The 26029-nt window shown below is 43.6% G+C and overlaps 1 protein-coding gene across 1 annotated transcript; it reads right to left on the reverse strand.

Annotated features, from left to right (window-relative positions):
- Window positions 1-14016: 14016 nt before the first annotated feature.
- On the reverse strand, window positions 14017-21291 carry LOC146200800 (uncharacterized). The gene is made up of 5 exons (XM_084595598.1): window positions 21053-21291; window positions 19256-19398; window positions 17548-17636; window positions 14449-14668; window positions 14017-14199 (listed from the first exon to the last, which is right to left on the reverse strand). The coding sequence occupies exons 2-5, from the start codon at window positions 19359-19361 to the stop codon at window positions 14117-14119; spliced, it is 498 nt and encodes a 165-aa protein (XP_084451724.1). The 5' UTR covers window positions 19362-19398; window positions 21053-21291; the 3' UTR covers window positions 14017-14116.
- Window positions 21292-26029: the final 4738 nt, after the last annotated feature.

Genomic DNA, 26029 nt, shown 5'->3' on the forward strand with positions numbered 1-26029 from the left:
GGTTCTCGGTGCGCAGAGAATGGTCATTCTGTTGTGAAAGGATCTCCAACGTTCATTTCTGCCTCCGCCGCGATTTCTGCGGAATCAACAACTTGGTGCACATGTGAATCTCCTACATATCGGATGCGCATCTCGGTCAGGAACCAACCCTGTTCTACGTCCAGAGCGATCCACTCTGCAAGTGAACGAGCATGAACCCTCCAGGAGACTCATTTATTGTGTCGGGCGGTTTCCTTGCCGTTGCAAACGGTTGGACGAAGACAACGATTATCAAGCTCCCTAACGAAGTGCATCTGATTGCGTACATTCACAAACCTGCAAGGAATGCGGGATGCGTTTTAGGCACCGGAGAACTGGACCATGCCACCGCTACCGCTGCCGCCCAAGAAGTGAAGATATCGGGGTCCGGATTGTTGCTTTTGTAGACGGGTGCTGGACGATGATTTGTTGGCGCGGCCTCTGATGCGATGGTGACGCCAGTGGTGATCACGATGGTCAGCGTTTTCGTTCCGTTATTCTTTCACGGCGATGATATCTGCAAGGAATGCGGGATGCGTTTTAGGCACCGGAGAACTGGACCATGCCACCGCTACCGCTGCCGCCCAAGAAGTGAAGATATCGGGGTCCGGATTGTTGCTTTTGTAGACGGGTGCTGGACGATGATTTGTTGGCGCGGCCTCTGATGCGATGGTGACGCCAGTGGTGATCACGATGGTCAGCGTTTTCGTTCCGTTATTCTTTCACGGCGATGATATCTGCAAGGAATGCGGGATGCGTTTTAGGCACCGGAGAACTGGACCATGCCACCGCTACCGCTGCCGCCCAAGAAGTGAAGATATCGGGGTCCGGATTGTTGCTTTTGTAGACGGGTGCTGGACGATGATTTGTTGGCGCGGCCTCTGATGCGATGGTGACGCCAGTGGTGATCACGATGGTCAGCGTTTTCGTTCCGTTATTCTTTCACGGCGATGATATCTGCAAGGAATGCGGGATGCGTTTTAGGCACCGGAGAACTCATCGAGCACAGACAGTCTTCGCCTTGCAGTAAAGCTCTACCAAAACCAGCAGAATGAAATACTGACTGTTTGTTACAGATAACCCACTCTGTACGCAGCAAGCAATGATGAACGTTGAACCGGGGCCGACGACGCACCCATTCCGCGGATGAAAAAAGCTTTGGTCTGAACAGTCTGAACCATATCTGAGCTTTGGGCAACTACGCAGAGGATAATAAGTGGCCGAGAGAGGCTGTTAGAAACAAATTAAAATATTATTAAATACGTGACACGTTTTTTCTTACGCAATAAACAAAAACTGCATTCATTCCTGAGCGCGAATATTATGTTTACTTTCTAGTTGTTTGGAGTTCTGGCAGATCTTATTTTCTGTGCGTTAGTAATTTGCCTCACAGTTCGCAGGAGCCCTCATCATCGAGTTGATGCCGCTGGCAGTAGGCAGCTGCACGCGTTTTCTTCCGAGTTGCGCGACCAGTTGTACATTGACCTTGCCTAAGCTGCCTCGAGCAGTCTTAACCCATTCTTAAAGGCAGTCCAACGTGGCTGCCCTGCGCTTGGTCTGCCTCGAGATGCTCGCCGAACTCTTGTCGCACCGCGAACGAGTGTTCCAAGTTTCGTGACAGGACGAATCCCCTCGATGCGTTCAGCGAGGAGCAGCTGCAGCGCCGTCTAAGCTTCGAGCGGGGTGGCATAGCCGACATGCTTCGCCCTGAAATCGAGCGCCCGACGCGCCGGAGCGGTGCTTTGAGCGCCGAGCTGCAGGTGATGCTGGCGCTCAAAGTTTTTGCCTCCGGATGTTTCTTGATTACTGCCGGAGATATAATCGGGGCCCACGAATTGACAGCAAGCCGCACAGTACGTCGAGTTGCTCTCGCCCTCGTCCACCGCAGCAAAGACTGGATCCGGATCTGTTTCCCTTGCCTGTTTCATTGCTGCTTGCCTATCTTGACTGGGTGCGTTAGCTTACGCGGCTTGGCCAGCCGCGCGGTCGAAGCAGCTGAGCATGCGTGCTGTACGTATACTCCGTTTCATACATCAGGTGCAACGCAGCGAAAGCTACGCAAGTAGTCCGCAAGAAAAAAAAAGGAGGCGTATCACTACGCGCTCGTTTTGTGACCGAGTGGTTCCTGCGGAAACGAGCTCTATTCCGAGCATACACGTTTGCAATAACTTGCTTCGCATGCCTAGACATCTTCGCAGTGCGGATCTTATAGAAAAAACGCGCACCGAAGAACTATTTTCTCAAAAAGAGATGCGCAGTGCTGCTGGTGATGATGATGCTCAGGGCCATACCCTTTGAAACGGATAGGCACCAAAACTGGTGCGCAGGCCAAAAGTGAAAGTGAGAAAGAAGAAAGTTAAAAAAAAGGAACAAACAAAAGACAGAGGACTGGGAGAAGAGAAGCACGAACAGCTAGGATGATGCCACACCCTCCCAGGTGAAGTTCGGGGTGGGGTAGCTGGCTCCACACTACACTACTACACCACGCACAACCACAGTCATCCACTCAGTTACAGCGCCATCTAGTGGCACAGCTGGCAAGGTTGCGGGGCAGCGAAAACGCGACACGAACGAAAATCACATAAAAAACATACAAATTCACCTAATCCGATCCTTTCTCCCTAAAAATGGTGCTCTTTATGAAGTTGATGGCAAATGTGAGATGTATTAAGCTTGTAGACAGAATAACTATTATTTCCTCTCGTAAAGAGCAGGCACTATTTTTCATCGTGGATTCGGAGAGCGCAAACAAGAGCTGTAGCCTTGGCAGTGTTTCACTTGATATATGAAACGGAGTATAGAATCTCTCAAGTGTGTATATATGTAGTACCTGCTTTGTGTGTGTGTGCGCGTGCGTGCGTGCGTGTATCCTTGTAGGTGTTTACTGTGAGAAATACATATAACGAGAACATGAAAACTAAAGTTCCTGCGCAGAAAAGCAAATAACGCAAATATATCAGCTTCTGAATGGATGTAAACATTCCTTTGCAGGTACTGGTGATATATATATATATATATATATATATATATATATATATGATATATACATTATGATTTCAGAAGCAACTTTTGCCATGAAACTTAACGAAGCTCACAATGTTAAGAAGTGTGTTAAAGTTCGTTTTATTTGGCTGTAGTGCATTATATTTGAGAACTATCTGTTGTAAAAGAAGCTCAGCTATCAACACCCTGCAAAGTACAGCCATTTTACATATAGTTATAACTGTATTTAGAAATTTCTACATACAGTGAGTATTAGTACTGAAGTTACAAATATTTGCTCGGCGAAACTTTGAAAACAGCAAAAAAAGGAGCAACTTTGATTCAAATAAGAAAACAATCACCCTCGAATATTATTGAAATCTCCCTCTAGAACCCTCAGTCCCTCAGAATTATTAGGGACTGAAAAGGCGTTGCAGTTTATTGTTTAAAATTATAAAGATTATTATAAAACTGAAAGCGTGTACTGAAAACTGCTAATATTTAGCCCTATATTCTGGCACGATCAAATAAGTTGTTGCCAAATATTTGACGCGCAGAGTAAAGCAAAGGTATCACTCACCGTGCGCATTTCGCAACTTAGTTCGGCCGACGTGTTTTTCATCATATGTGCGTGTGCGAGGGTGTGCAAGCCTGCGCATGACATAGCCGGGGAACTAAAGATCACTACGCTCTTTTTTTTTTTCCAGTTGGCCGTCGCAGAACGAGCTGCTGGATGTACAAGGAGATTTCTACGCGGTCGCCAGTTTTCCGCGCGTCGTGGGTGCGATCGACAGCACTCATGTGCGGATACAGGCACCAGTAGAACATGAGGAGGCCTATGTCAACCGACACTTTTACCACTCTATAAACGTGCGGCTGGTGGTTGACAGCCACTGCCGTATCATGGACGTCATCTCGCGGTGGCCGGGTGGCACTCACGACGATGCTGGTGAACAGCAGTATCACCGAATGCTTCGAGAGCGGTGTTTACACCGGAGTGCTGCTAAGAGACAGCGGGTACCCGTGTAGGCCCTGGCTAATGACGCCGTTCCGGACAGCGGACACGCCAGGGAAACGGCGCTACAACGCAGCACATGGCACTACAAGGTCGATTGTGGACAAAAAACTGCTGAAAACTGAAAACTGCTAATATTTAGCCCTATATTCTGGCACGATCAAATAAGTTGTTGCCAAATATTTGACGCGCAGAGTAAAGCAAAGGTATCACTCACCGTGCGCATTTCGCAACTTAGTTCGGCCGACGTGTTTTTCATCATATGTGCGTGTGCGAGGGTGTGCAAGCCTGCGCATGACATAGCCGGGGAACTAAAGATCACTACGCTCTTTTTTTTTTCCAGTTGGCCGTCGCAGAACGAGCTGCTGGATGTACAAGGAGATTTCTACGCGGTCGCCAGTTTTCCGCGCGTCGTGGGTGCGATCGACAGCACTCATGTGCGCTTTTGTAAAAGTAAACACCGCTGTCAATGTTTTCGCACTATTGCGTATACGCAGTCTGAGGCCGTAATGAACGCACAAGATGATCTTCGAAATAACAAGCACGTCTACCGTTACGTACGCGATTGACATCTTATGTAGTCGGTCATACTGCCAAAAATAATGACATTAGGGGAGAATTATTGGCTAGCTTTTTTGTTTTATTCTGATTTGCTTTTCATTCACTGAGACATTAGAACAGACTCGGTGAAATGCTCTCTTAGCCTGCAGACTATATGTAGGTCCACCATATTTTGTACATGTTACTAGATTTCATTTCATTCAATTAGCAATCATTTTATAGGAAGTGTGCTCATCTGTCATTAACCTTGAGTGCACTGTGCTCTTTGTGTTTTGATAGTATATTTTGCCAAACGAAAATGCATTATTGAGTGGAAAACACAACTTTCTAAATGTTACTGCAAAATGTACAGTTTACATTTAACAGCTGACAATGCACATATCCTGAGGCAGATGCATGCATCAGTGTTTGAACTGTATTATTGTTTCAGCATGTCTGTGGCAGTTCAGGGCAGCACTTTGCTTGTGCAGGACAATTGGGCAGCTGAAGCGGCGCTTCCATTGCCTGCATGGGGAGCTCCGAATGGCACCTCATCGGTGTTCTCCAGTCATTGTCGCCTGCTGTGTGCTGCACATTGGCAACGAATACGCATGCAGTAGCGATGAAGAATGCCTTCTACCACCAGAAGTGCCAGTTCGCCCCAGTGGCATGACCGATGATGGCAACACGGTTCGGAATGTACTGGTGCAGCAACACTTTTCTCCCTGTATCAAATTATTTTGTAATTTCTAAAGTAAATATTTTTATCCCCTGTATTATCAGTCACATCTTGCCCTGGAGTGTACAAATGCTTCTGCGTACTGAGCAATTATTTTGACATAACTGTAAGCAAACAATTACAGTGCACAGCAAGACAATTTATTTCAGTTGTGTACAGAGACATTACTAAAGTTCAAACGTTAACACCAGCAAAAAGAAAAAAATGTTCACAAAAACACATCAATACGCTTACTATTGCTAGCTTTTTCTATAAGCATATTAACATTTCGCCCAAAAGTTGACTGAGTATTCAAACCTTACTCTGTACACTTTGAGTAGTGTGTGTTGCCATGACAGCACAAGTTGGTGATGAATTTTGGGACATAGAAGCACATCATGCATGCAGGGTAAACCCGTATAGTTGATCACTGCATGTTGGTCCAAAAAGTGGTTGCAACAAGGAAACACATATCGCTTACAGTTATGTTACTGAATTAATATGAGACCTATGCATCCATATCACTGTCTATAAAATCTATGATGACATTTCTCAGCTAAATGCGAGAGACAGGATGTTACCGGCAATGTGAATGCGCCGACATGCATGTTTCTTGCCCCAGACTACACTGATTTCCAGTCTATTATCCCGCATTTATTCATTATAATCAATGATAATCTAGCAGGAGGTGGACAGAAACATGTTTTCTAATTGTGTACAGAGGAAAAACTTAACATGCTAGGGCCAAAAGAAGAGAAAGTAGTGCATAAGCTGGACTGCATAATGTCGAAATTCTTCTGCTTCTTAGCACTTCACTTTGGTACAGTATTCTGAACTTCAGTAGGAAAGATGATTGTGCGTTAAGACTTTGTTGTTAAAGGAGTGTAGACTTCTATATTGGTTGTTTTATTATTTGCAGCAGCATGAAAGACATTCCTATACACAGATCAGCACATGGTATTTGCTATGACTGCCAATATTTTTTATCCAATTTCTTCTCTTACTGTTCCTGTCTCTGTTTCAGCAGTACAGTGACAGCAGTGATTTCATTCCACCACATAAGTCACATGAGGTATGGACAATTATGATACAATTGCTGTTTCTTCACTCGTCTCGATTTTAGCTTTTGAGGCATGCTGGCTTTTTTTAATGTTCTGGTTAATCAAGACAATGAGGAAACAATTATTTATATTTTTTCACGACTCATGAGACCTATACCGAATTTTGTCATCACAGTCATCACTTGTTTATGTGCGGAATTATGATACACAGAAACATCCCATGAACCAAGGCTGAAAGTGCACACTTGAGCAGCATAAAACAAAAAAAAAGACGGTTGCATCAGGACTGGGCACATATCTGTAGAGGCTTTTTTTACAGCAGTGTGAAAACTACACATATCACAGTCTAGAAATAGGAAAGGCACGAAATATAATGCCGCTGTGCATTGCCTTTACATGTTGAACACCATATATTGTAATGACATTTTTAAAAATCTTCACATATAAACCTTGCAGATTCCTATGCTTATAAGTTATGCTGACTGAATATATATATATATATGTATATATATATATATATATATATATATATATATATATATATATATATATATATATATATATATATATATATATATATATATATATAGGTTGTGTAACATAAAATGTAGGGTAACTATAAGTGCCAATAGGGCTGAAATGTAAGGAGAATGTGAGGATCCATTGCGTTAAACCAAAGGAAATACAGCGCTAAGTTTTAGACGAACCACACAGAAAGACGGACGGGACAGGCGCTAACTCCAACTAGGTTTATTGAAAGATTCATGTGCACATATATGACCCGAAGACAGTGAACGCTTGCGCATGTCCCTAAAGTAAGAAGGAAAAAAACCATTCAGAACAAACAACCTAAGGTAAAAACCTTCTCATAATCTCGTATTTTTTTAACAATCTGTGTTCACTTTCGCGTAAAGATACAGAAGTCGTGCTGACACCCTTACCCCCCCTCTCTTTGATAAAAAGGCTTCTGCGAGCTCGCGAGCTAATCTGTCTTTACTCCTGGTTAGAATTTTAATCTCTCCAAATCGTGGTTCACAGATTTTTTTATTTTCATCAAGGCAAGAGCGGCAATGGGCGGGTAGGTATTTATTTCCTTTGCTTTAACGCAATGTGACACCAACTAGCCCAGCAAGATACTGATGTGAGGATCCAGGTAGAACGAGAGGAAGAAAGTTTACATGGTATGAAGGAGCACTGACCCTTGTTCAGTGCTTCTTCGTAAGGAGAATATGAGGCCACTCAGTTGCTTTCCTCATCTTCAGGAATTGTGCTTTTCCTTTCTTTGAGCTCCAGCTTAGGTTTTTTCAGCTAAAGCTTGCGACGCTTCTTCTCGAGCTCCAGCAGCTCCACTTCAAGTTGTCTCTTGCGTTGCTGCGTTCTCATTTGAGCTTGTGTTGCTGCTAATACTGCATCCGCAACAGCCCCATATTTATTAAACAACAGACAGCGCAGCATTGCACAGTGTCTTCAATCCTTCAGCTGCACTTGACACTTGTGCAGCTGCTTCTGCGGCAGCTCCTGCTGCGCTCTCTTCCATACTTGTCACCGTCCTTCTGGCCTGCAGGACTGCCAGTTCCAACTCTGCGTTCCTGCTGTTCAGCTCTATAGCATTTTCAAGGTGTTGCGCTTGCTTGGCTGGCCTTGAGAGGCGTGGAGCAGGTAGTCTCCCTGCTGTTGTTGTTGCTGCTGGTGCTACTGCTGCTTGTGGTGGTGCTGCTGATGGCTGCGCTGTGGTGGCAACCATTGCTGGTCGCACCACAGTTGTTCTTTCCATGGCACTCTCATCATTCGAATTGTGCAAATCCACTTCATTTATATCTACAGAACTTGTAGGGCTTCTTTGTCCATTTAGTGAACCGCATGAAAAAAAACTTTCTTCAATGGCATCTGCTGGTGGCTGGAAGTCAGCAAATAACTCTGTTGCACTGCTGTCATGCTGCCCATCTTCTTCTGGCTCATCAGCAGTGCCTGGCAAAGGTTCATTTCAGCCATCTTCAACGAGCCTGTATTAATGATTTGACCATTAGTAATCCTGTAGAATTAGTCAACACTCGCGAGAATGCATTTCTGCTTGTGAACAATTCTGCTCAATGCGCTCTGATTTGAGGTTGGCTTACTTGTACGAAAAGTGACACACATAGTGGGCTTACAATTTCCTCACTTCTTTTTTAAGGAACTGGACATAATGGTAGAAGTGTGAAAGTTTTATTTGAGACTTTCTTAAAAGCAATAAAGAACCATTATGTGACACAGCTGCTTCACTAAGAATAAAGCTTCATAGTGATGAATAGCGGAAACTGATGTGACCTGTTCTTGTCAGATGTGTACACATGCATTCTTGCTTTATATAATTATTTTGAGTCATTTTAGTGTGTCTTTACCAAACATCAACTTCAAAATTCATATGCCACGCGATTTCCACACCACAGCTCTTTGTTCTAATAGCAAACGTGAGGCCAGAATGACTGCAGTGCACTGCACTCGAAGAATCGTCATACTTACTCGTCTAGATTCACCGCATCAGGTATGCCCTCTAAGATTATAGGCGCCAACGACATACTTAACAGCCGCCAGCAGGGCAGGAAGCTCATGGTCATTGCGTCCAACACCTGCACAGATTAAAAAAATAACATTAGAATTCATCTAGCATTGCTTTAGAATCCTTAACACTACAATATATACATCACAATGAAATACCACGTTCAGCTGTAATTGCCAGCAACAAAAGTTTTGTACTGAACACTCCTGTGCAGCACATGCCATCTTGTGGATTGAATGATTTTTTTTTAGCCCTACAATTTGTTATTCTCCTGTCCGTCCACAGAAAAAATCTTGTTCCTTCCCTACACTCTTCAGCCGCGTGTTGTGCATGCCACTTTCCTATTTCACTTTTTTCATTTGTATGTATAATATATATATATATATATATATATATATATATATATATATATATATATAATGTAAAGAAGACAAAAAATAGACAACGCTGCGGCATCGCCATCGCTTGTCTCCGGCGCCCATCTCTCGCGCTGAAGCTGTGCCCTGCGGCTGGCAATTCGATCCTGCTGTGCTCGAGCTACTGGCAGCGCAAGCTGTTCGACCAAACTATTAAATCCACATTTCACTTGGTGGAGGTCAATCTGCGGATAATGTGGATTTAATGGTTCCCTGAAGTTCATGAGGTTCCCTGTACCCATCTCGCCCTGTAACTTCGAGGCAGAACGCTGACTACCCCGATGACGGAGCCGACTTCATTGCACCTACCTCCGCCCGTCACCTGCACAGGTGCAATTCGTCAACGGGATCCCGCTACCTTCAGTGGAAGCAGCGATGACGACGTCGACTATATATATATATATATATATATATATATATATATATATATATATATATATATATATATATATATATATAGAAGAGCACCGGACGCGATATTCGGAGGTCGTGGGTTCGGTTCCCACCATTGGCACGTTGTTTTTTCTTCTACTTTGTGTTTAATTATATTTCCCCTAAACAGATTACATTACTAATTTCTGTTATTATCCAAGTAAACAATAAAAAAAAGAACAAATTATCATCCCCAACGCTCTCCTTGGCTTCGCCGACTGTTAGCTTCTTTCCTTCATATATATATATATATATATATATATATATATATATATATATATATATATATATATATATATATATATTACATTACTAATCTCTGTGATTATCCAAGTAAACATAAAAAAAAAGACAAAGTACCATCCCCAACGCTTTCCTTGGCCTCGCCGACTGTTGGCTTGTTTCCTTCATGTATTATAACGAGCACCCTCACTTCCCCTTAATTGATCTGTATATATATATGTATATATATATATATCCACCATCGGCGCCTTGTTTTTCCTTCAGCTTTGCATTTCATATTCTTTATCCTGATAATCACCGTACGACTAATTCTTGCTAATACCAAAAAAAGATCCCCAACGTTTGCCTTGGACCCGTGACTGTTCGCTCCTTTAAAATGTGTTCCTTCTATTGCTGCTGGCTTGTGCTTTCTTATGCGTCTTCTGTAGATATTTTTAGAGCGTGTGCATTAGTAGTAACTAATTACGAACTTCAGTGGTGACACAAATAGAACAAATACTAAATCGTCATGATTCATGTTCATTGAGTAGTACGGGAAAATGCCTTTGTTACACTGGGAACACAGTAGTCCTTTTTTGTAAAAGAAAGAAAAGTAAATATAACTGGTGTAGTAGCATAAAGCAGTTTTTCTTCTTTCTAATTTTGTAATGTTTGTGTATGCTATGAAGTGCTATCTATTGTGTAACTTCATTTTTTTTTTGCAATTCTAGCGAGAATTGCAGCACTTGGATTATTCTTGATGTTGTTTGTTGTGTTGCAGGAATGACGTTTTTCTTATTTTGAGTAAGTTCAATAAATGGCAGGTTTTGAAAAACATCAAATGGCCAAATTTCAGTTTTCTCTTCTTACTGAATGTGTTGAAAACATGAACAAGAAAAATGCACAGGACGCAAATATTTTGCAGCCGCCGAAATACACGCAACAAAATGAAACTGGATGGATGTGGATTTTCCTTTCGTCGTCGCGCTGTCGTCCATCATCGTATAGTCTGCGTCACTCTTGTGTACAGCGCTCGATCGGCGCACTTCCCTGCATAAAATTCGACCCATCATCCGCAGTTCCCATTTTTTAGAGGCAACGCTTGTGAATTAGGTCCACACAGACCTGCGAAGAGTGTGAGCGGAAGCACTTTGCGTGGAAAACATGCGCTGCTTTCTAATTTTAGCCTTTATTGCGGGATGAACACTGCCAGAGCGCTCTACACAAGGGTGACGCAGACTGTACGAGCAGCATTTTCACGCTCGGAGTAGATATATGGTTCACATGCAATGCACTCGACAGAATCAAGGAGGCCACATTTCAGCAGGCTGCAGTCGCGTTGTGCAAAACGGCTCAAACTAGATCCGCGAGTCAGTTCCAAACAGCATGACCGTTACGGCATCGATCGAAATAAAACTATTTAACAGTACGTATTTAGAACCACATACCCTAGCGCTAGCCTTGTTCTGAATGCAGTGCAAATGCGTTTTTTTTATATAAAACGTAAGTGTTGCCTGAGAGCATAAACAATTTGAGGTGTACAAAAAGGGCCGCTGCGATGTATAACGCAGCGGAACATTTACTGCAAGGAGAAGTGGTAAACTCACCGGTTTGTCGCTCGTGCTGGCGTACACGCTGAATGGCCACCTTCAGCTGCTGTTTCAGGTTCTGCCACTGTTGTTTTTTCAGCTCCTTTGTGTCCCTCTTCGTGGTGTGGTGCGAATTAAATTTTCGAGTAATCTCTGCCCAAGCTTGTTTTCGTTTTTTCCTCGCAATGGTCGAATTAAATTTAGAGAATAAAACAATCGATTTTTCACTGATAAACTGCACAAAGTCAAACTTCTCGGCCTCACATCAGTGCTGGCTCTTAAGTCGCTTCGCCGGCGGTTGAGAGGTCATATTCACTCGTGCTGCTGTAGCGACAAGCAGTGGCGTCGCGAGGGTGGTGCGGGGGGTGCGGTCCGCACCGGGTGCAGAGCTCAGAGGGGTGCAGCTTGGTAGTGAGAGGGAGGAAGAGGCGGGGGCGAAATGGATTATTGTGTAAAGACGCGAAAAGGCGTTCATCGGTGCCACTGACTGGTAAGTGTGATCTCGTAGAACGAATTATTCTGTTGCGAGTGGTTGGAAACGGAAGCCTTAATTTAGCCCAGACACCACACAATTTTGACGTTGGACCGGGCCTGTTTACGTGCGTGTACCCAGCATTAACCCGATACCCATCGCAAACACCTGCGCGGGAGCGTGTCAGACGACACCCATCAGCGGCCGCACCGCCGCATCGCCTCTATGTATATGCAGTTCACTCTCCTTTCCCAAGCGATGACTCTCCGGCAGTCTTTTGTCTTTTTCATTTATCGCCTGTGCCTCTCTCGCTCCTCGGTCCGGTCACGCATCCCTAGCATTTTTAAAACGCCGAAAGGCACGGCCTGTTGCTCAATGGACAATGGACAATGGTGTTCAGACCAATGGACAATTGGTCTGAACACCACTCGCCGACTAGAAAAAAAAAAAAAAAAAAAAAACATTATATATATATATATATATATATATATATATATATATATATATATATATATATATATATATATATATATATATATATTATTAATAATTAGACGGACGCCTTTAGTAGGCGCTTTAAAAGGGGAATTGAGAGCGAATGTACCCAAGGGTGCTCACGCGGGGCATTATGCGGTTGTTGCCTTTTTTTTTCTCGGAAAAGGCAAAGTCATTGTTAAAATTAGAAAGGGTTAAAAATATGATCCTGGAGACGCCCTCCGCATTTTTGGAAATATGTGCTTTTGATGTGATGTTTTGCTACCAATCGTTGGGCGCGATCGCTGCGTCATAGTATTAAAAAGAAAAAAATGCTACTTCATTCGCACTGCGTGGTTGAGTGTAAGAGCAAATTTGACTTCAAAGCAAACCTTTAGGACAGAGCAGGCAGAAAGGAAGTTACGAATCGATGCTTAAAAAGCGGGCACGGGAAGGGAGGGGGGGGGGGGGGGGGGCGGTGCCGTGTCGCGCCTCCGCCCCGGGTGCGGGTGACCCTAGCGACGCTACTGTTGAGCAACTGAGCGAAACCTCATAGCCAGTGTCTCGCACTGTTTTATAAATGTTATACACGATCAGACATTCAGCGCTGTCTAAATGTTCAGTTTTCAACTCTCGAAAAGCGCGCGCAAGCAAAAGGAGCCGGATGTTTACATGGAACTGTGATCAGCTATTGGTCGGCGCAAACGCCGGCCGCGTTCGCGGCAGACTTCCGCCAGCTCCCCGTCTCATTCCCTGCCGGTGGCTAAAATCCTCGCCTAAGAACGAAAAGTACCTACAGTCCTCAATAAGTCTGAACTGTAGTTCAGTCTTATCGGTTCGTGCAAGCGCCCGGCGGCCGCCGGGAAGCCAAGTCTTATTTTAGATTCGGATAAGACTAGACTCGGTCTTAAAACTGGAATTATACCCTCACGTTCGCGCAAGCGGGCCCTGGTCTTCTCTGGGAACGGCTGGAAACAGGGATCGATCTAGCGGTACTATAACTTCATATTCAACATTCGTCACCAATATTATCACCCAGGCTTATTATCGTCCAGTATTATCGTCCAGGTGAATGTGATAGAAGTTGTGACTCTTTACTAATTCTTATATCTTGGATTTTCGTAGTGGCTGCTTCTAACATGTAGTACTGTAACTGCGTGCCTCGATTTGCGGTGTTCGTAAGGTTACTTGGACGCACCTGTGTTATGTCGTAAACTTTGTCACACGGAGCGCAGTGCTAACCCTTATAAAAATGGGAACATCCTTTGAGTTCAATGTGAACTCAAAAAAGTCAGAAGGAAGCAACTTCCTCTGAACTGAGAATTGGCTACTGATTTTGAATTCACAGTGAATTAACTTTCTCTGACCATCCTGTGAATTTCCTGTGAATTTCCTTTGAGCTCCCAGGGAACAGACCGTTGTCAGTTTGAGTTGAGTTCACAGGCAGTGGCCAATTATTGGTTCAAAGGAAGTTCGAAGGAATGATGACTATGGGATATTTGGTGGATGTTCGGAGGAAGTAGGTTCAGACTGAAACATTTGTTTGTATGAGCTTATATTTATTTGAATAGATGTACTTCCTCTGTTTAGGCCTTGCAATTAGGCCTGCTTTCGAAGACCCTGCGACAAAAAATTGGATCACTGTCCACAATCCCAGTGCAAACTTGCGCAACTGCCGGTGACCACCTTGGCTAGTACTCCATTCAGCAAGCAGGTGTAGGCTGCAAAAAGAAAAAAAAAAAACATTAGAAGCATGACTGCAATGAACAAGCTAGAGTCCATCCAGCCTTCCTTAGCTTTTGTAAATTAAATATACAGAGCACGGACAGTGTGAGCGCCATGCAGGCACCACAGCATTATGCATTAAGGCAAGCATTATGGCCCTGACCATCACTGAAAGGTCAGCTGTTTGGACAATATTTCACAATGCTCTTGCATCACATGCACAGGCTATGAGCTCGAGGACTTACAGATAACAGCATCCAATTTTGGGCAGCCCAGTGCCTTTTTTGGAGCTTGTTCCTTGCGGGCATTGCAGACACGGCCATAGAGTGAGCTTTCTTCCAGTTCTTCGGGTGAGAACACAACCCGCACCAAGTTACACGCAAACTTTGTTGCTTGATTGCCCGCACTGAGTTTCATGCGGTCAATCAACTGCTGATTTACCATAATATTGCTGCCAATGTGCACCTGCAAGAACAAAAAGCAAATATTAGTACTATGACCAGTATTGTAACATACAACAATATTCCTTGATATGCATTAAGAAAATGAAGGGGCTTTACAAACAACAAAAAACTTAGACCAGCTTAAGAACATTCAAAGAAACCCCAAAATGAATAATTAAGGTCATTTGTTTGCAAGTAAAAATACACATTCAAGAAGCCGTACTTTAACATGTACAACAATGAAGGCATACGAAAACTATTGGATGTTTTTGACACCTTCCCGAGCAGTGTTTTGATCTAATTTTGAATCAGGCCAAACATCTTTTAACATTTTTATTAGTGTAACCTGACAATTGTGTAATATGTATTTAAAGTAACTAGCCAAAAAGAGGGCACATAATGCCCCGCAAAGGATTGAGCGCTAATAGTGCATTGCTATAGCAGAAGAAAAAACAAGAAATAAGAGATTTTTTAACGACCTAATTTATGCTTGCATTTCAACAATAAAAAAAAAAACAGATTTTAAGTCAGAAAATAAAGGGATTTACTCATCATTAACATTGCAAATGCCATTAAAAGCCAGTTTAGACAGAGCACAGTGCCCACATTGTCACCTCCTGTTTAAAAATACTAACATCCTTTTCGTACATCAGAAGCTCAACCAATTAAAAAAACTGCCAATGAAGGTTTAGCAAAAGCATGCACTCCCCGCTCTGTATGTGCTACTTTGAGGCAACATTTAGTTTCCAGCTTGCACAGGTAGCTTTCATAATTTAACCCCTCAAGCGCTTTGGACAAGCAGCTCGTCCTTGCAAAGATGCCCTCAAGCCATTTTGGACGAGTGCTTGTCCTTGCAGGATAGATCCTCACCCTGAGAGTTTTAGGTGAGTACAGCGCTCCTCTGTGGCTTAGGTCATGCGCCATTTGACAGATGGCACCACTGACCCGTTAACTGCTTTTTGTTCTACCGCTTGAAAGCCTTTTAAGCAGCCTTAATGAGAAAAATGGTGCCTGGTAGAGGCAACGCATGCACTGTTGGCCCGTCATCGCGGGAAAGAAGCTTTTCTTCGTTGCCGTCCTCACCATCCGAAGATGGCTCAGACACCAATTTTTGCATTGTTATGGGAAGTGAAGACGACAGTGATGACATGAGTAGTTCTTCCGACGAAGATGATGACAGCTCAGACGATTCTATTGCGAGTTCTGTGTCAGTGGATGAAAATTTACAACATTCCGATGAAACCCCCTGGGCTTCCATTCTTGGTCGTCCCTTGTAAAACATTTCCAGTTACCTCGCAATATGTTACTCGTCTAGATTGCTGCTTATTGGCGGGCAGTTGATTTTTCACGTAATGAGCAATAACTTCACTGCGCTCATTTGACTTAGTTTCTGGTTCAAATATTTTTGTCTCGGATACCTCGTTTTTTATTACACTACCAATAGAAACCAGCAGTAAAAATAAAAACTAAAGGGACACTTAAGCTCCGCCTTTAAGGGTATGATGCGACCAGTGTAGGCTACCACCCAACATATAAAGCCCTGCTTTAACCAAGCTGTATCAACATGTCTGCGTAGCCTAGGTGTAGCAAGCCTGACTCAGCATTGAAGAGCACTGGAATGTTGATTCGTATTTCACCTTCCCACCTCAAATGAACGACCGGAGTTAGCAGCTCCTCCTAACTTTTGGATATCATGTGGTCTCGTTAAGCCACACAAATCATCGAAGAATGTGTGTTCGGCCATACCACTTGCCAGCGCCATGCTCTTGATGTTTCACTCACAACACAGACAACAAATTTTCATGTAATGGGGCCTTTAACGATATCGTAATTTTAAGCAATTTTAGCTAGAAATCTCGAAATAATAGTGCTCAAGGGGTTAAAGTGAAATTGAACTATTGTTGGATCAGCTTAAGAAGCCACAACTCCTTCTCAAAGGAGACCCTCCTGGCAATACCATGGTGGTTAATTGCCTTTGATTTGCCAGAGTGACATTGCAGGTGGCTGTCAGGTGCAAGTGGATTATATGCACATTAGCTTGAATACCATGATGACTGGCCCAAGTCGCTAAAATGACTGATTAGAGGAGCACCAGCTGCGTCATTCGAGTTGTAGTGCAAAAAGATGGCCTTCCGAGATCGATAACCTAAGAAATTGCTGAATATTAAACAAGCTAATGGAAATCTCTTTTCTGATGAAAAGGGCTTTGCTATAGCCCAAGCGAAGTATGCTCAACAGGAAGCGTAAACAAAAGTAACCTTGCACTTCCGATCACTACAGCTTTCACAAAAACTCTTCCAAATCAATATACACACGAATGAAGTAACAGTCACTAAAATGAAAGGAAGCAGTTGGGATTTTTTTTCATGGTTGTTTTGACGAATTTAAGAAAATAGCACTGTCTGTCTTTTGTCGTTTCTATCAAATTGACATTCATCTAAAAATATCATTATGCTACTAATTATGCAGTCTGTGAGCCCAGCCTCATAAACAGCATCCCAGCCAGGCAGCCGCTTTTCAGTGGAGCCGAAACGCAAGGTGCCCATGTGCTCTGTGTTGTCGGTGCACGTTAAAGCACCCCAGGTGGTCGAAATTTCCAGAGCCTTGCACTACAGTATCTCTCATAGCCTGAGTCGCTTTGGACATTAAAGCCTAAGAGCCAACCAATCATAAAGAGCATTGCTTCTTGCCTATCTCTGAATTCAGTGACTGCTGACTTCATTCACATGGATAATGAGCTCCTCGTTTCCCTATCCCTGCACACTTCTCAATGGAAGTGCATGACTTGTGGCAGTGCTATCATAAAGCTAGAACCAAGTTCTTGTGTGACCCTTAAAAAAGTTTCATCGAGAAAGGCAGTAATGAGCACAACCATGCAGACACTAGACAAAAGCAACTAACCTGAGCCTCGGTTGGCAGCACAACTGCTTGTGTTGTACACGCAGCATTATTAACGGATTCCGTCAGCTGATTGACCAGCTCAGCAACATCTGAAAAAAACAAAAAAGGAAAGCTGGAACAAAATATACTATTTCATCACTAGCAGCAGCAGCCCATGTAACATTCACCACAGGAGAAAAGCCTTTTCTTTGCCCTTGACTGCATGACCAACCCTTTTCTGTCACCAAATGCGCCATTCAAAATTTAGCTGCTAGACACTGGCATCACTCACGCACTCAAGGCGCCCTATCAGCGGTACATAATCTAGGGGATGCTGATAGCAATTGATGAAGCCAATGCTGACATCCCACTTCTGATCTCTGTTCGCTGTGGAAATGCCTGGATTGAATTAACTGCGGAGGACATTGTAACTACAGTGCAACTGACGGGTGCTGCTATTGCTTAGAATGAATTCATGGGTGCGAATGATGATGCCGAGATAGCTGTGAGCGCTTTAACAGAAGTTAGTCAGATCACATCCCTGAAACAGTTTGTCGGTAGCAAGGGCCTTGAAGAGGTCAGCATGCAATATACATGTATGGCGGCAGCAATACGCCATACATTTGGACAAAGGCTGACACTCGAGTGTGTAGCTGATACTCGATAGCCCATGCTTCACCTATCTCGTGTCTGTCTTTCGTGTCGACATTTGCTAACATGGTGTAATGACCGAGTTAAGTTAGGCAGATTGCTGAGCCAGGTGCCGAGCTTGGACAAGCATAAATTTCCTGTTGTGAAAAAAAGAAAAAAAAAAAACACCACCTAAGTGACCAAAATGACACAGGAAAATGAAGCGCATGCCATAAGGACTCCAAGGTCCAAGACAGGACGAGGCCACATATGATAATTTCATACAAATTTAGATTTTTTGCTGTCCCTCCTGCGCTCATTCTAGATGCACCTCATCATTTGCAGGAGACTCTGAGGTTAAAATCTGAGGGAATCAAGGGTTCCATTCAGATACGCCGTCCACAGTAATGCAAGAGCACCACAGTCCTGCTGCAGCCATCTGGCTACAACTTATACCCCGTGAATGTGTTTGAACCTAATGCAGCTCTCCGGGTTCACTGGAGCGTTGTTGTCACCAACCACTCCAGAACAGAAAGGAACCCAATCCCGCGACCGTTTTTCGGCCTCGGCTTGAGCAGCACAAATCAGCACAGGTGCTCACCTTGAGTGGCATTTGTTTACCATGCATTTTCATGCAGCTATCACATACGACAACAGGCTCAATCTCAGATGCATGCCGATCCCAAGCAATGACATGTGACACGCAAGTCACTGTAACACAAACAAAGCATGCTTGCAGAGCAGGAGTGGCAGCAGTTCATCTGCTACGTGCACTGCAAGAATGGTGGTTGGTGGCGTCATGCAGCAGCGCCACGGTGTAGCTGAGCACTACTGTACACCACCTATAATGTGTCGCAAAGACAACTACAGGAGGAACACCAATCCTAATCCTCAGTGTAGGGGGAACCTTATTGCAGCAACATAATCTTACTGGTGCTTTTACTAGGACGTGCTACAGACCAAGAGGTCTTATTCATTTAAAAGTTAGCACTTGAATTTGTTATGCTTTACGTAGCATCTGGTGACACAGCAAATAATTTCAGTCTCATGGCAATGGAGATCAGCATTCCAATGGCTTCAGAAAAAAGCTATCACATACCAAGCATCTGACGTGCTTCATCTCTTGCGGCCTTATATTTCTTCATTCTTTTTTTTTTTTGCAGACCCCACTTCATCCTCAAGCTCCAGGACTCTCTTTTTTGCATCTGTTGGCTTAGACATTTTGTCAAAGCTGCAGCTTTCCTGCAAAACGACATGTGGCAAGGTCTATTCACTAAATTGTATTTGCACTCAAATGCATCATACAAAAATTATTCAGTATAACGCATTGTGCAGATATCTGGTTCCACACATGAGATTAGCAAAATAGTGACCAAATGAAGACCACTGACAAGAGAAACGTAGCATGGACACTGTTTAGGGTTCAAAGCAACACTTCTTAAGGAGGAACATTAGCCCTTGAGCAAACCAATTGGCACATAAAAGGACATGGTAATGTTTAACTGCGAGCTGACACCATCCAGCATCACTACTGCTCAAGTGGGCAGAATGCCCACTTGAGCAGTAGTGGACAAAACAAAGGATGCATTTCCAGAAAAACAGTTTGAGCTCCCACGCATACCGTAAAACATAGCCACTCTGCTGTATGGTAGGTTCATGGTGTTTTATGTCCCAAAGCGACTTAAGCTATAGCGATGAGGGATGCCGTAGTGGTGGGCTCATCTGGGGTTTTTTAATGTGCAAATGACATCATACAGTACACAGTCAACTTGCATTTCACCTCCACTGAAATGCGGCCATGAATGCTGGGATTGTACCCATGTACCGTCGTGAGCTTTATGAAAGGGAGCATGCGATCCCGTGGCAGATAGCCTCATCCAGAAGTGTTGGCAAAGTGCAACGGCAGCATTGAAAATGAAGTGGAGAGAGCGGTGCCCTTCCACCTGTTGGCCGTACCCCATGCACTGGGAGCAACTTTTACATCGGCAGCTAAAAATCATTGCAGCATTATGCTGTTGGTAACTGATATCATTGCTTGCTTTGCTATGCTCTGACCTAGCAACCCAGCGTAGGCTGGTAACTCAGGCAAAAGCGGCAGCCCAGGCCACTGGAGTCTTAGAATGGAGACTCCACACACTGCCTCCCCACCACACACACTTTTTTTTTTCCTTTTTTTTTTTAATAAAGTTCTCTCTCTGCGCGAAATCTGAGGAATGGCTGGTAGCGAAGAAAGGAAGCATGTTTGACGCTTCAATAAAAAGAAACAAACAAATGAATATGAAAGTAAATGAATGCGACAACACGTTAGGCGCTTTTATCTGCTTAAACTTCAGTCGCCTGCAGCTGTGAAAGCGTCCGTTTCGCTGCTACACTACCAATTGTCTCGGAACGAGCATCCTGGGAATCTTTAAAACTTGTTCTAAATAAGCTTCAATAATCAATGAGCTGCCATTCTCCATGCCGCACCGTTCCGAGACGACGATGCGGGCAAGGTGTTTTTTTTTCTTTTTTTTTTTTTTTTTTTTTTTTTTTTAGAGCCCAAATTGGGAAGCCTACTCCTGTTATCACGAAACACCGAGAATTGCCATTTGCTGTGTAAACAGGGAGAATCAGGTCCACGTAACGACAGCAGCCGCGTTTATTCTACTTCTTATTTCCGCAAATTCAGTTCATTATGCATTTTTGTTTTAATTTCACGCAATTCCCGGAATCAACTGTCTACCTCTTTCACCATGTGCACTACTGTCACCTGCCGGTTAACACAATGCGGTCGTAATGCGGGCATGTAAACGACTTCGCGACACGACTCACCGCGAGTAGCAAAGGAAGGTGTTTCACAGGTAAACATTATTAAGACACGAATACGAAAAGAGACAAGAGACGTTTGACTACTTACCCACTCCGAGAATGAACGTAGGAGAGTACGACCCCTCCTTCCACTGGGCATGTAGTACTCCTTGGTTTGAAATAATCTTCCAGTATTTTGGATTATCCATCAGTTTCGCCTGCAGTTCTTTTGATTGTAGGTTTCTTACAGGGTAGCGGTCGCCCATTTAACCAAGACATGATCGGCCATTTGCACTACTCACGCTAAGAAAACACGACGAATACAACGAACGCGAACAATCAACTTCCTACGGTCATGAAACACATAGTGAAGCATGCCGCCGGCTGCTTTCACGAAAACGATAGCGCTAGAGTCTCAAGCGCCATTGCAAACTTTTAAATGCATTTTTGCAAACTTCACAAGCTTTCAAAATAAAACTTATAATTTATAAACAACCTTAAACGTTTGTTTTTTTATTAGTAAAATGTGATGCGTAACAAAACACAAAATAATTTAAGCAAATTATTGCCACAAGCATCTGCAGCGCTCTTTTTTTTTGCTGCGGAATTCTTGTGGTGCATGTCAATCTTCATTGGTTTTACTCGCCGTGAGAACGTTGGTTTTACTGGCAGTATTCGTAACCTCGGCTGCGGGGGCTTCTGTGCGTGGTGGTACCGACGTACCGACGTCGCTGACGTATTAATTGCTGGTCTTTAAACTGTGATAGGAGGTAAACGAGCTTGACTTTCGTGAACAATGTGACATCCGGTACTAGGCACATCGTGAAGTGCAGTTAACTGCAGGCTTTTGAAGCCGTTATCGATGGTGCTGCGGTAACCGCCTACCCGTCGAACGCACTGGAAATGCCACCACGGTAAAAGCGTACTTGCGCGACGTCAACGTCGCGCCGTACCGAAGTGCACTAAATCACGACGGAAGCAGGCCGCGCTTGCTAACAGCGTCGCCCTTGGCGTCGCTGCGAGCCAAGAGTTGCCAGGCTGCAATGCCGACGCAAATACTGACGAACCCTGCCAGCCCTGCGCCGAGCTTTGTTGCGTACCGTGTCAGAGTGCTGAAGCAGCGGTCACGGATGTATGTACATGCCGTCTCGCGCATGCATCGCCATCGAACCAGCGGGCTGCGAAAGTGATGAATTAGAACCACCTGGCATTCTTTAACATGTATGAAAATTCTTGAATGTATTATATTTTATCTTAAAAAATTCAGAGGGGCAAGAAATAGACCAAGTAATGCCACACACACAAAAATAAGCACAAGAAATGAATGAAAAGAAAGTTATCTTTACACTTAAGGACAAAGGAAGGAAGGTGGTGAATATTATTGGTCCTTGTGTGGTGACTAAGAAGAAACTTGCGCTAAAAATAAGATCTAGCGCGTGAAAAAAAAAAAAAAGCATGGATTTAATAAAAAATGAAAAAAAAATTAAAATGATGTTTACTTGCACACCAAAGAAACGAATGCGATTTTGTATATTTTGATAAATGTATAATTGGTTTATTCAAAAAAGTTCAGAAGTTAAAAAAGTGCAAGGGATACTAATGAAAGAAAAAAAAAGAGAAGTATAGCTGAAAAGAAAAATGAGCTTCGTATGTTTTCGCTTAAGAACAAAAAAAAGAAGGTATGATGCAGAAAGAGTAAAGAGAACTTACTTTCTCTTTACTTGAGGACAAACAAAGGAAGGTCATTATTGATATTGCCAAAGAGAGCCAGTTTAAAAATGAGCTTCCTTCTGTCAAAAGAAAGGAAAGTCTCAACAAGGTGAGCTCAAAGGAAACTTCCTTTAGTCAAAAGAAAGGAAAAGTCTATAGGAAGGATGTTCAGGAAGCAAAAAGGAAAAACGAAGGAAGTAAAAAGGAAAATTCGATTTTCATAAGGGAAAGGAGGCCCTTCCCAAGTGCTGTGGACAGCCCACAAGCTAAGCTTAAAAAAACGCTTGCAGTCGGGAAATATGGTGCAGGTTTCATTATTTGTGGAGGTTCATTGTCACTCAACTACGTTGACTAGGAGATTGAAATGCCAATTTTTAGGAAATATGGAATTGTCTGATAGTACTAATTGCAGTAGCCAAGTTTGCTCACGTACGTGTTAAATGATTATATGTGTGACTAGTAGACGTGTTCTAGAACCTCGAATTTAATGCACAGGCGAGACATCAACTTCTCCAAGGCATGATTTCAAGTCAAGGCTAAAACAAGGCATCTCCAAGGCAACGCCACCTCTACCAAGCACCACAATCAAGGTCGGCAGTTTTTCTTTCCTTGGGGAGTGATGTTTAAGTTTTTGTGCTTCTTTTGCTTGTCTTCCTGCGCAAAAAATGGCAGTAGACTAGATGCTTTTTTTTTCAAGCTGTATTCAATTCTTTTCAAAGATCAAAACATTTGCTTTGTTTTGTTAATACGGACAGCTTAACGCGTACCACAATATAATGCGGACCTGCATATAATACGAGGTGTAATTTCAGGGTTACAAGAACGGAAAAACGTTTTCATCCGCTTGTAAAAGTAAGGAAAGCTCAAGAGAATAATTAGCGTTGCATTCGCGGTCACTCCCCAGGTAACGCAAAACGTTGCCTAAACGTTGCCTGTATGTATGAACTTCCACACAACGTTATGCGACAAAATATCACATTGCTTCGACGTTACCTGACAGAGGTCGCCATGACGTTAGTGATTACGTCACCATAACGTTAATAGGCAAACACAGCACTGACGTTGGGTATGCACATCTCACTAACGTTTCGGTAGCATTAATACCGCAACATTAAGTAGACGCTCGAATTAAATATTACTAAGCTAATTAAGCTCTAACAGTGAAATGCAAACCTCTTGGTGGGACAAAAACATGCTCAGTGATAAATGGTAGATTTACGATGTGGGGACCATTTTAGATTGTAATTATTTTTGAAGAAATCAGGTTCATATCACCAAGGTAAAAAATATGACCTAGAAAATTTTTATTCATATGCAATACTGCTGCTCCTACACCAAGAGCCTAGCATATAGTCAAAGCGTTATCATGCACACGAGTGAAAACAAACACTGTTGTGGGAGAGTTGCTTTGCCATTGTCAGTTTACTTAGCAAAAGTATCACTTTCACAATGGGAGCACAGGAAAAAGAACATCTGAATTTTTCTTGAATGGTAAGCACACACACTTTGTACAGATTTCACTGATGTATACATACTCAGAGACTGTGAGAGCCCTCGGGCGCTGTAAACACCTGTATCAACAGGGCACAGTGTTGCATCATAAAAGTTGCTAATATCGGCATAGTGCTGTCCACAAATAAGGATCTCACCTTCAGCAGTTAGAAAATTTCTAATTGAGACAAAATTACCATCTTTTATTCTCGAACCGTTGCCTTTTGGCTTTGTAAAAAAGCACTTTTTTTGCCGATCATAGCCTTGCTGAACTACTGCCCGATAAAGTTTTCAGGTACTGATCCACTTGTGTGCTTGTTAAACAGCTTGATGCCACCCCTTCTAGGATTCACTGGTTGTTTGTACTGCTGCTTTAGTTCAGCTACTCTCATAAAAATTTGTTCTGTTGGAAGGGCGTGGCCTGTGACTAGTCTCTTCAGCTTTCCTGAAAAAGCCTCAAAAGGAAAGGCTGAAAATAGGGCAAGGTGGCCAAACTGTCGTACACTATCTGTCAGATGTGAGAAGCTGTTTATGCTGACAGTGTAGATACCACTGCCATACAGCTTACCTGCCTCTGCCACAAAGCTAAGCAGCAGCTGCTCAGCATAGTCGCACGAAGTCGTGCAAAGATCAGGAGAGGCCAGTAGTGTGATGGCGCAACTTAGTTTCAAAAAGTGCATGTAAAACGGACGAGCAAGATGTTGTTTCAGGACAATGGGGCCAAAATAAACAAGGAAGTTCCTGTACTCGGATGCCTTCCAAAATTCCAGAACACGCAGTGTCCTCGGAGTGCGCTGAAGCTCATGTGGCATGTTAACAGCCAGACTCACCAGGTGTTCAGAAATTGCCCTACGCGCACTCAAAGGTAGCTTTGACACTGATGGGACAGTGGATGCCCAACATTGCACCAGAAGCCTCTTCATAACTCCTAAGCATACCAAATGCATGTAGTGAAGTGGGAACCTACTAACCAGTCCAATTCCCAGATAGAGCAACGGTGATTTGCAGTTATGATGCTCAGGCTGTGACATGTTGGCGAAGTGTTCGTCTGTGCGCAGCGGGGCCAATACATCGGGATATATTACTTTTCTGTGCTGTGCAGAGTACAAGCCCTTGTGCATGCAGTTTTCACATGCAAAATACGCTGCATGTCCCTTTGTACATTTAAGGAATGCACGCGCAGGCATGTCACAAACAAATGCGCGGACAATGACTGGGAACACAGCTTCACCATAGCGCAATCCGAGCTCTAGAAGTGAAGTGAGCTCTCTCAACACATCTTGCATAAAATTCGCAACACTCTCAGGTTTGGAGTCCCCCATGTAGAGAGCTGCAAGAAAAGGTTCATCTCGTGATCTTTCTTCGGCCCGCACAATCACGGGCCAAAACTGTTTTGTCGAACTCCTAAATATGGGCGCGCTATCGACGTTTATCGTCAGAAAAATCACTGAAGTGCTCATTGCTATGGCGCCACTTTCTAGTCGTTGAATGAGGTTTTCAGTGACGCCTAAAAAGCAGTAAGCGCCACTTCCCATGCTGTTGACTTTGCTGGCATGAGGCGTCCGCAGCAGTGCTTTGGCATCTGAAGGGAGCTCTGGATGGTGCGGCTGCAGAATGTTCAGAAGCTTAGTGACGTGGGCGGCACAAATGTTGTTGTCCACAGCCCATGAACGAAGTGGATCGTGCAAAGGCGGCGCTAAGTTCACCTCACTCTTGCTTGACGAACTATCATAAACCTCACCGCTGCATGAGTTGCTGTAGCATTTGTTCTGGAGGCTCGGCAACTTCGCCAGTTAGCGGCGGACCAGCGATGCACAACAAATTCTTCATCGTCATTGCTCTGATAACTATCACTGGACTCACTACTGTGATGCACAACCACACT

The sequence above is a fragment of the Amblyomma maculatum genome, chromosome 2 (genome assembly GCF_055883805.1).
Source record: "Amblyomma maculatum isolate TAMU_Amacu chromosome 2, ASM5588380v1, whole genome shotgun sequence".
Taxonomy (NCBI): Eukaryota; Metazoa; Arthropoda; class Arachnida; order Ixodida; family Ixodidae; genus Amblyomma; species Amblyomma maculatum.

Coding starts and splice junctions, on each gene's coding strand:
- LOC146200800 (XM_084595598.1), bottom strand. CDS start 19,361: ATGCAAAAAAGAGAGTCCTGGAGCTTGAGGATGAAGTGGGGTCTGCAA. Junction 17,637..19,255: donor TGAAGCACGTCAGATGCTTG/GTATGTGATAGC, acceptor TGTTTTTTTCAG/ATGTTGCTGAGCTGGTCAAT. Junction 14,200..14,448: donor AAAATTGGATGCTGTTATCT/GTAAGTCCTCGA, acceptor TTCTTTTTGCAG/CCTACACCTGCTTGCTGAAT.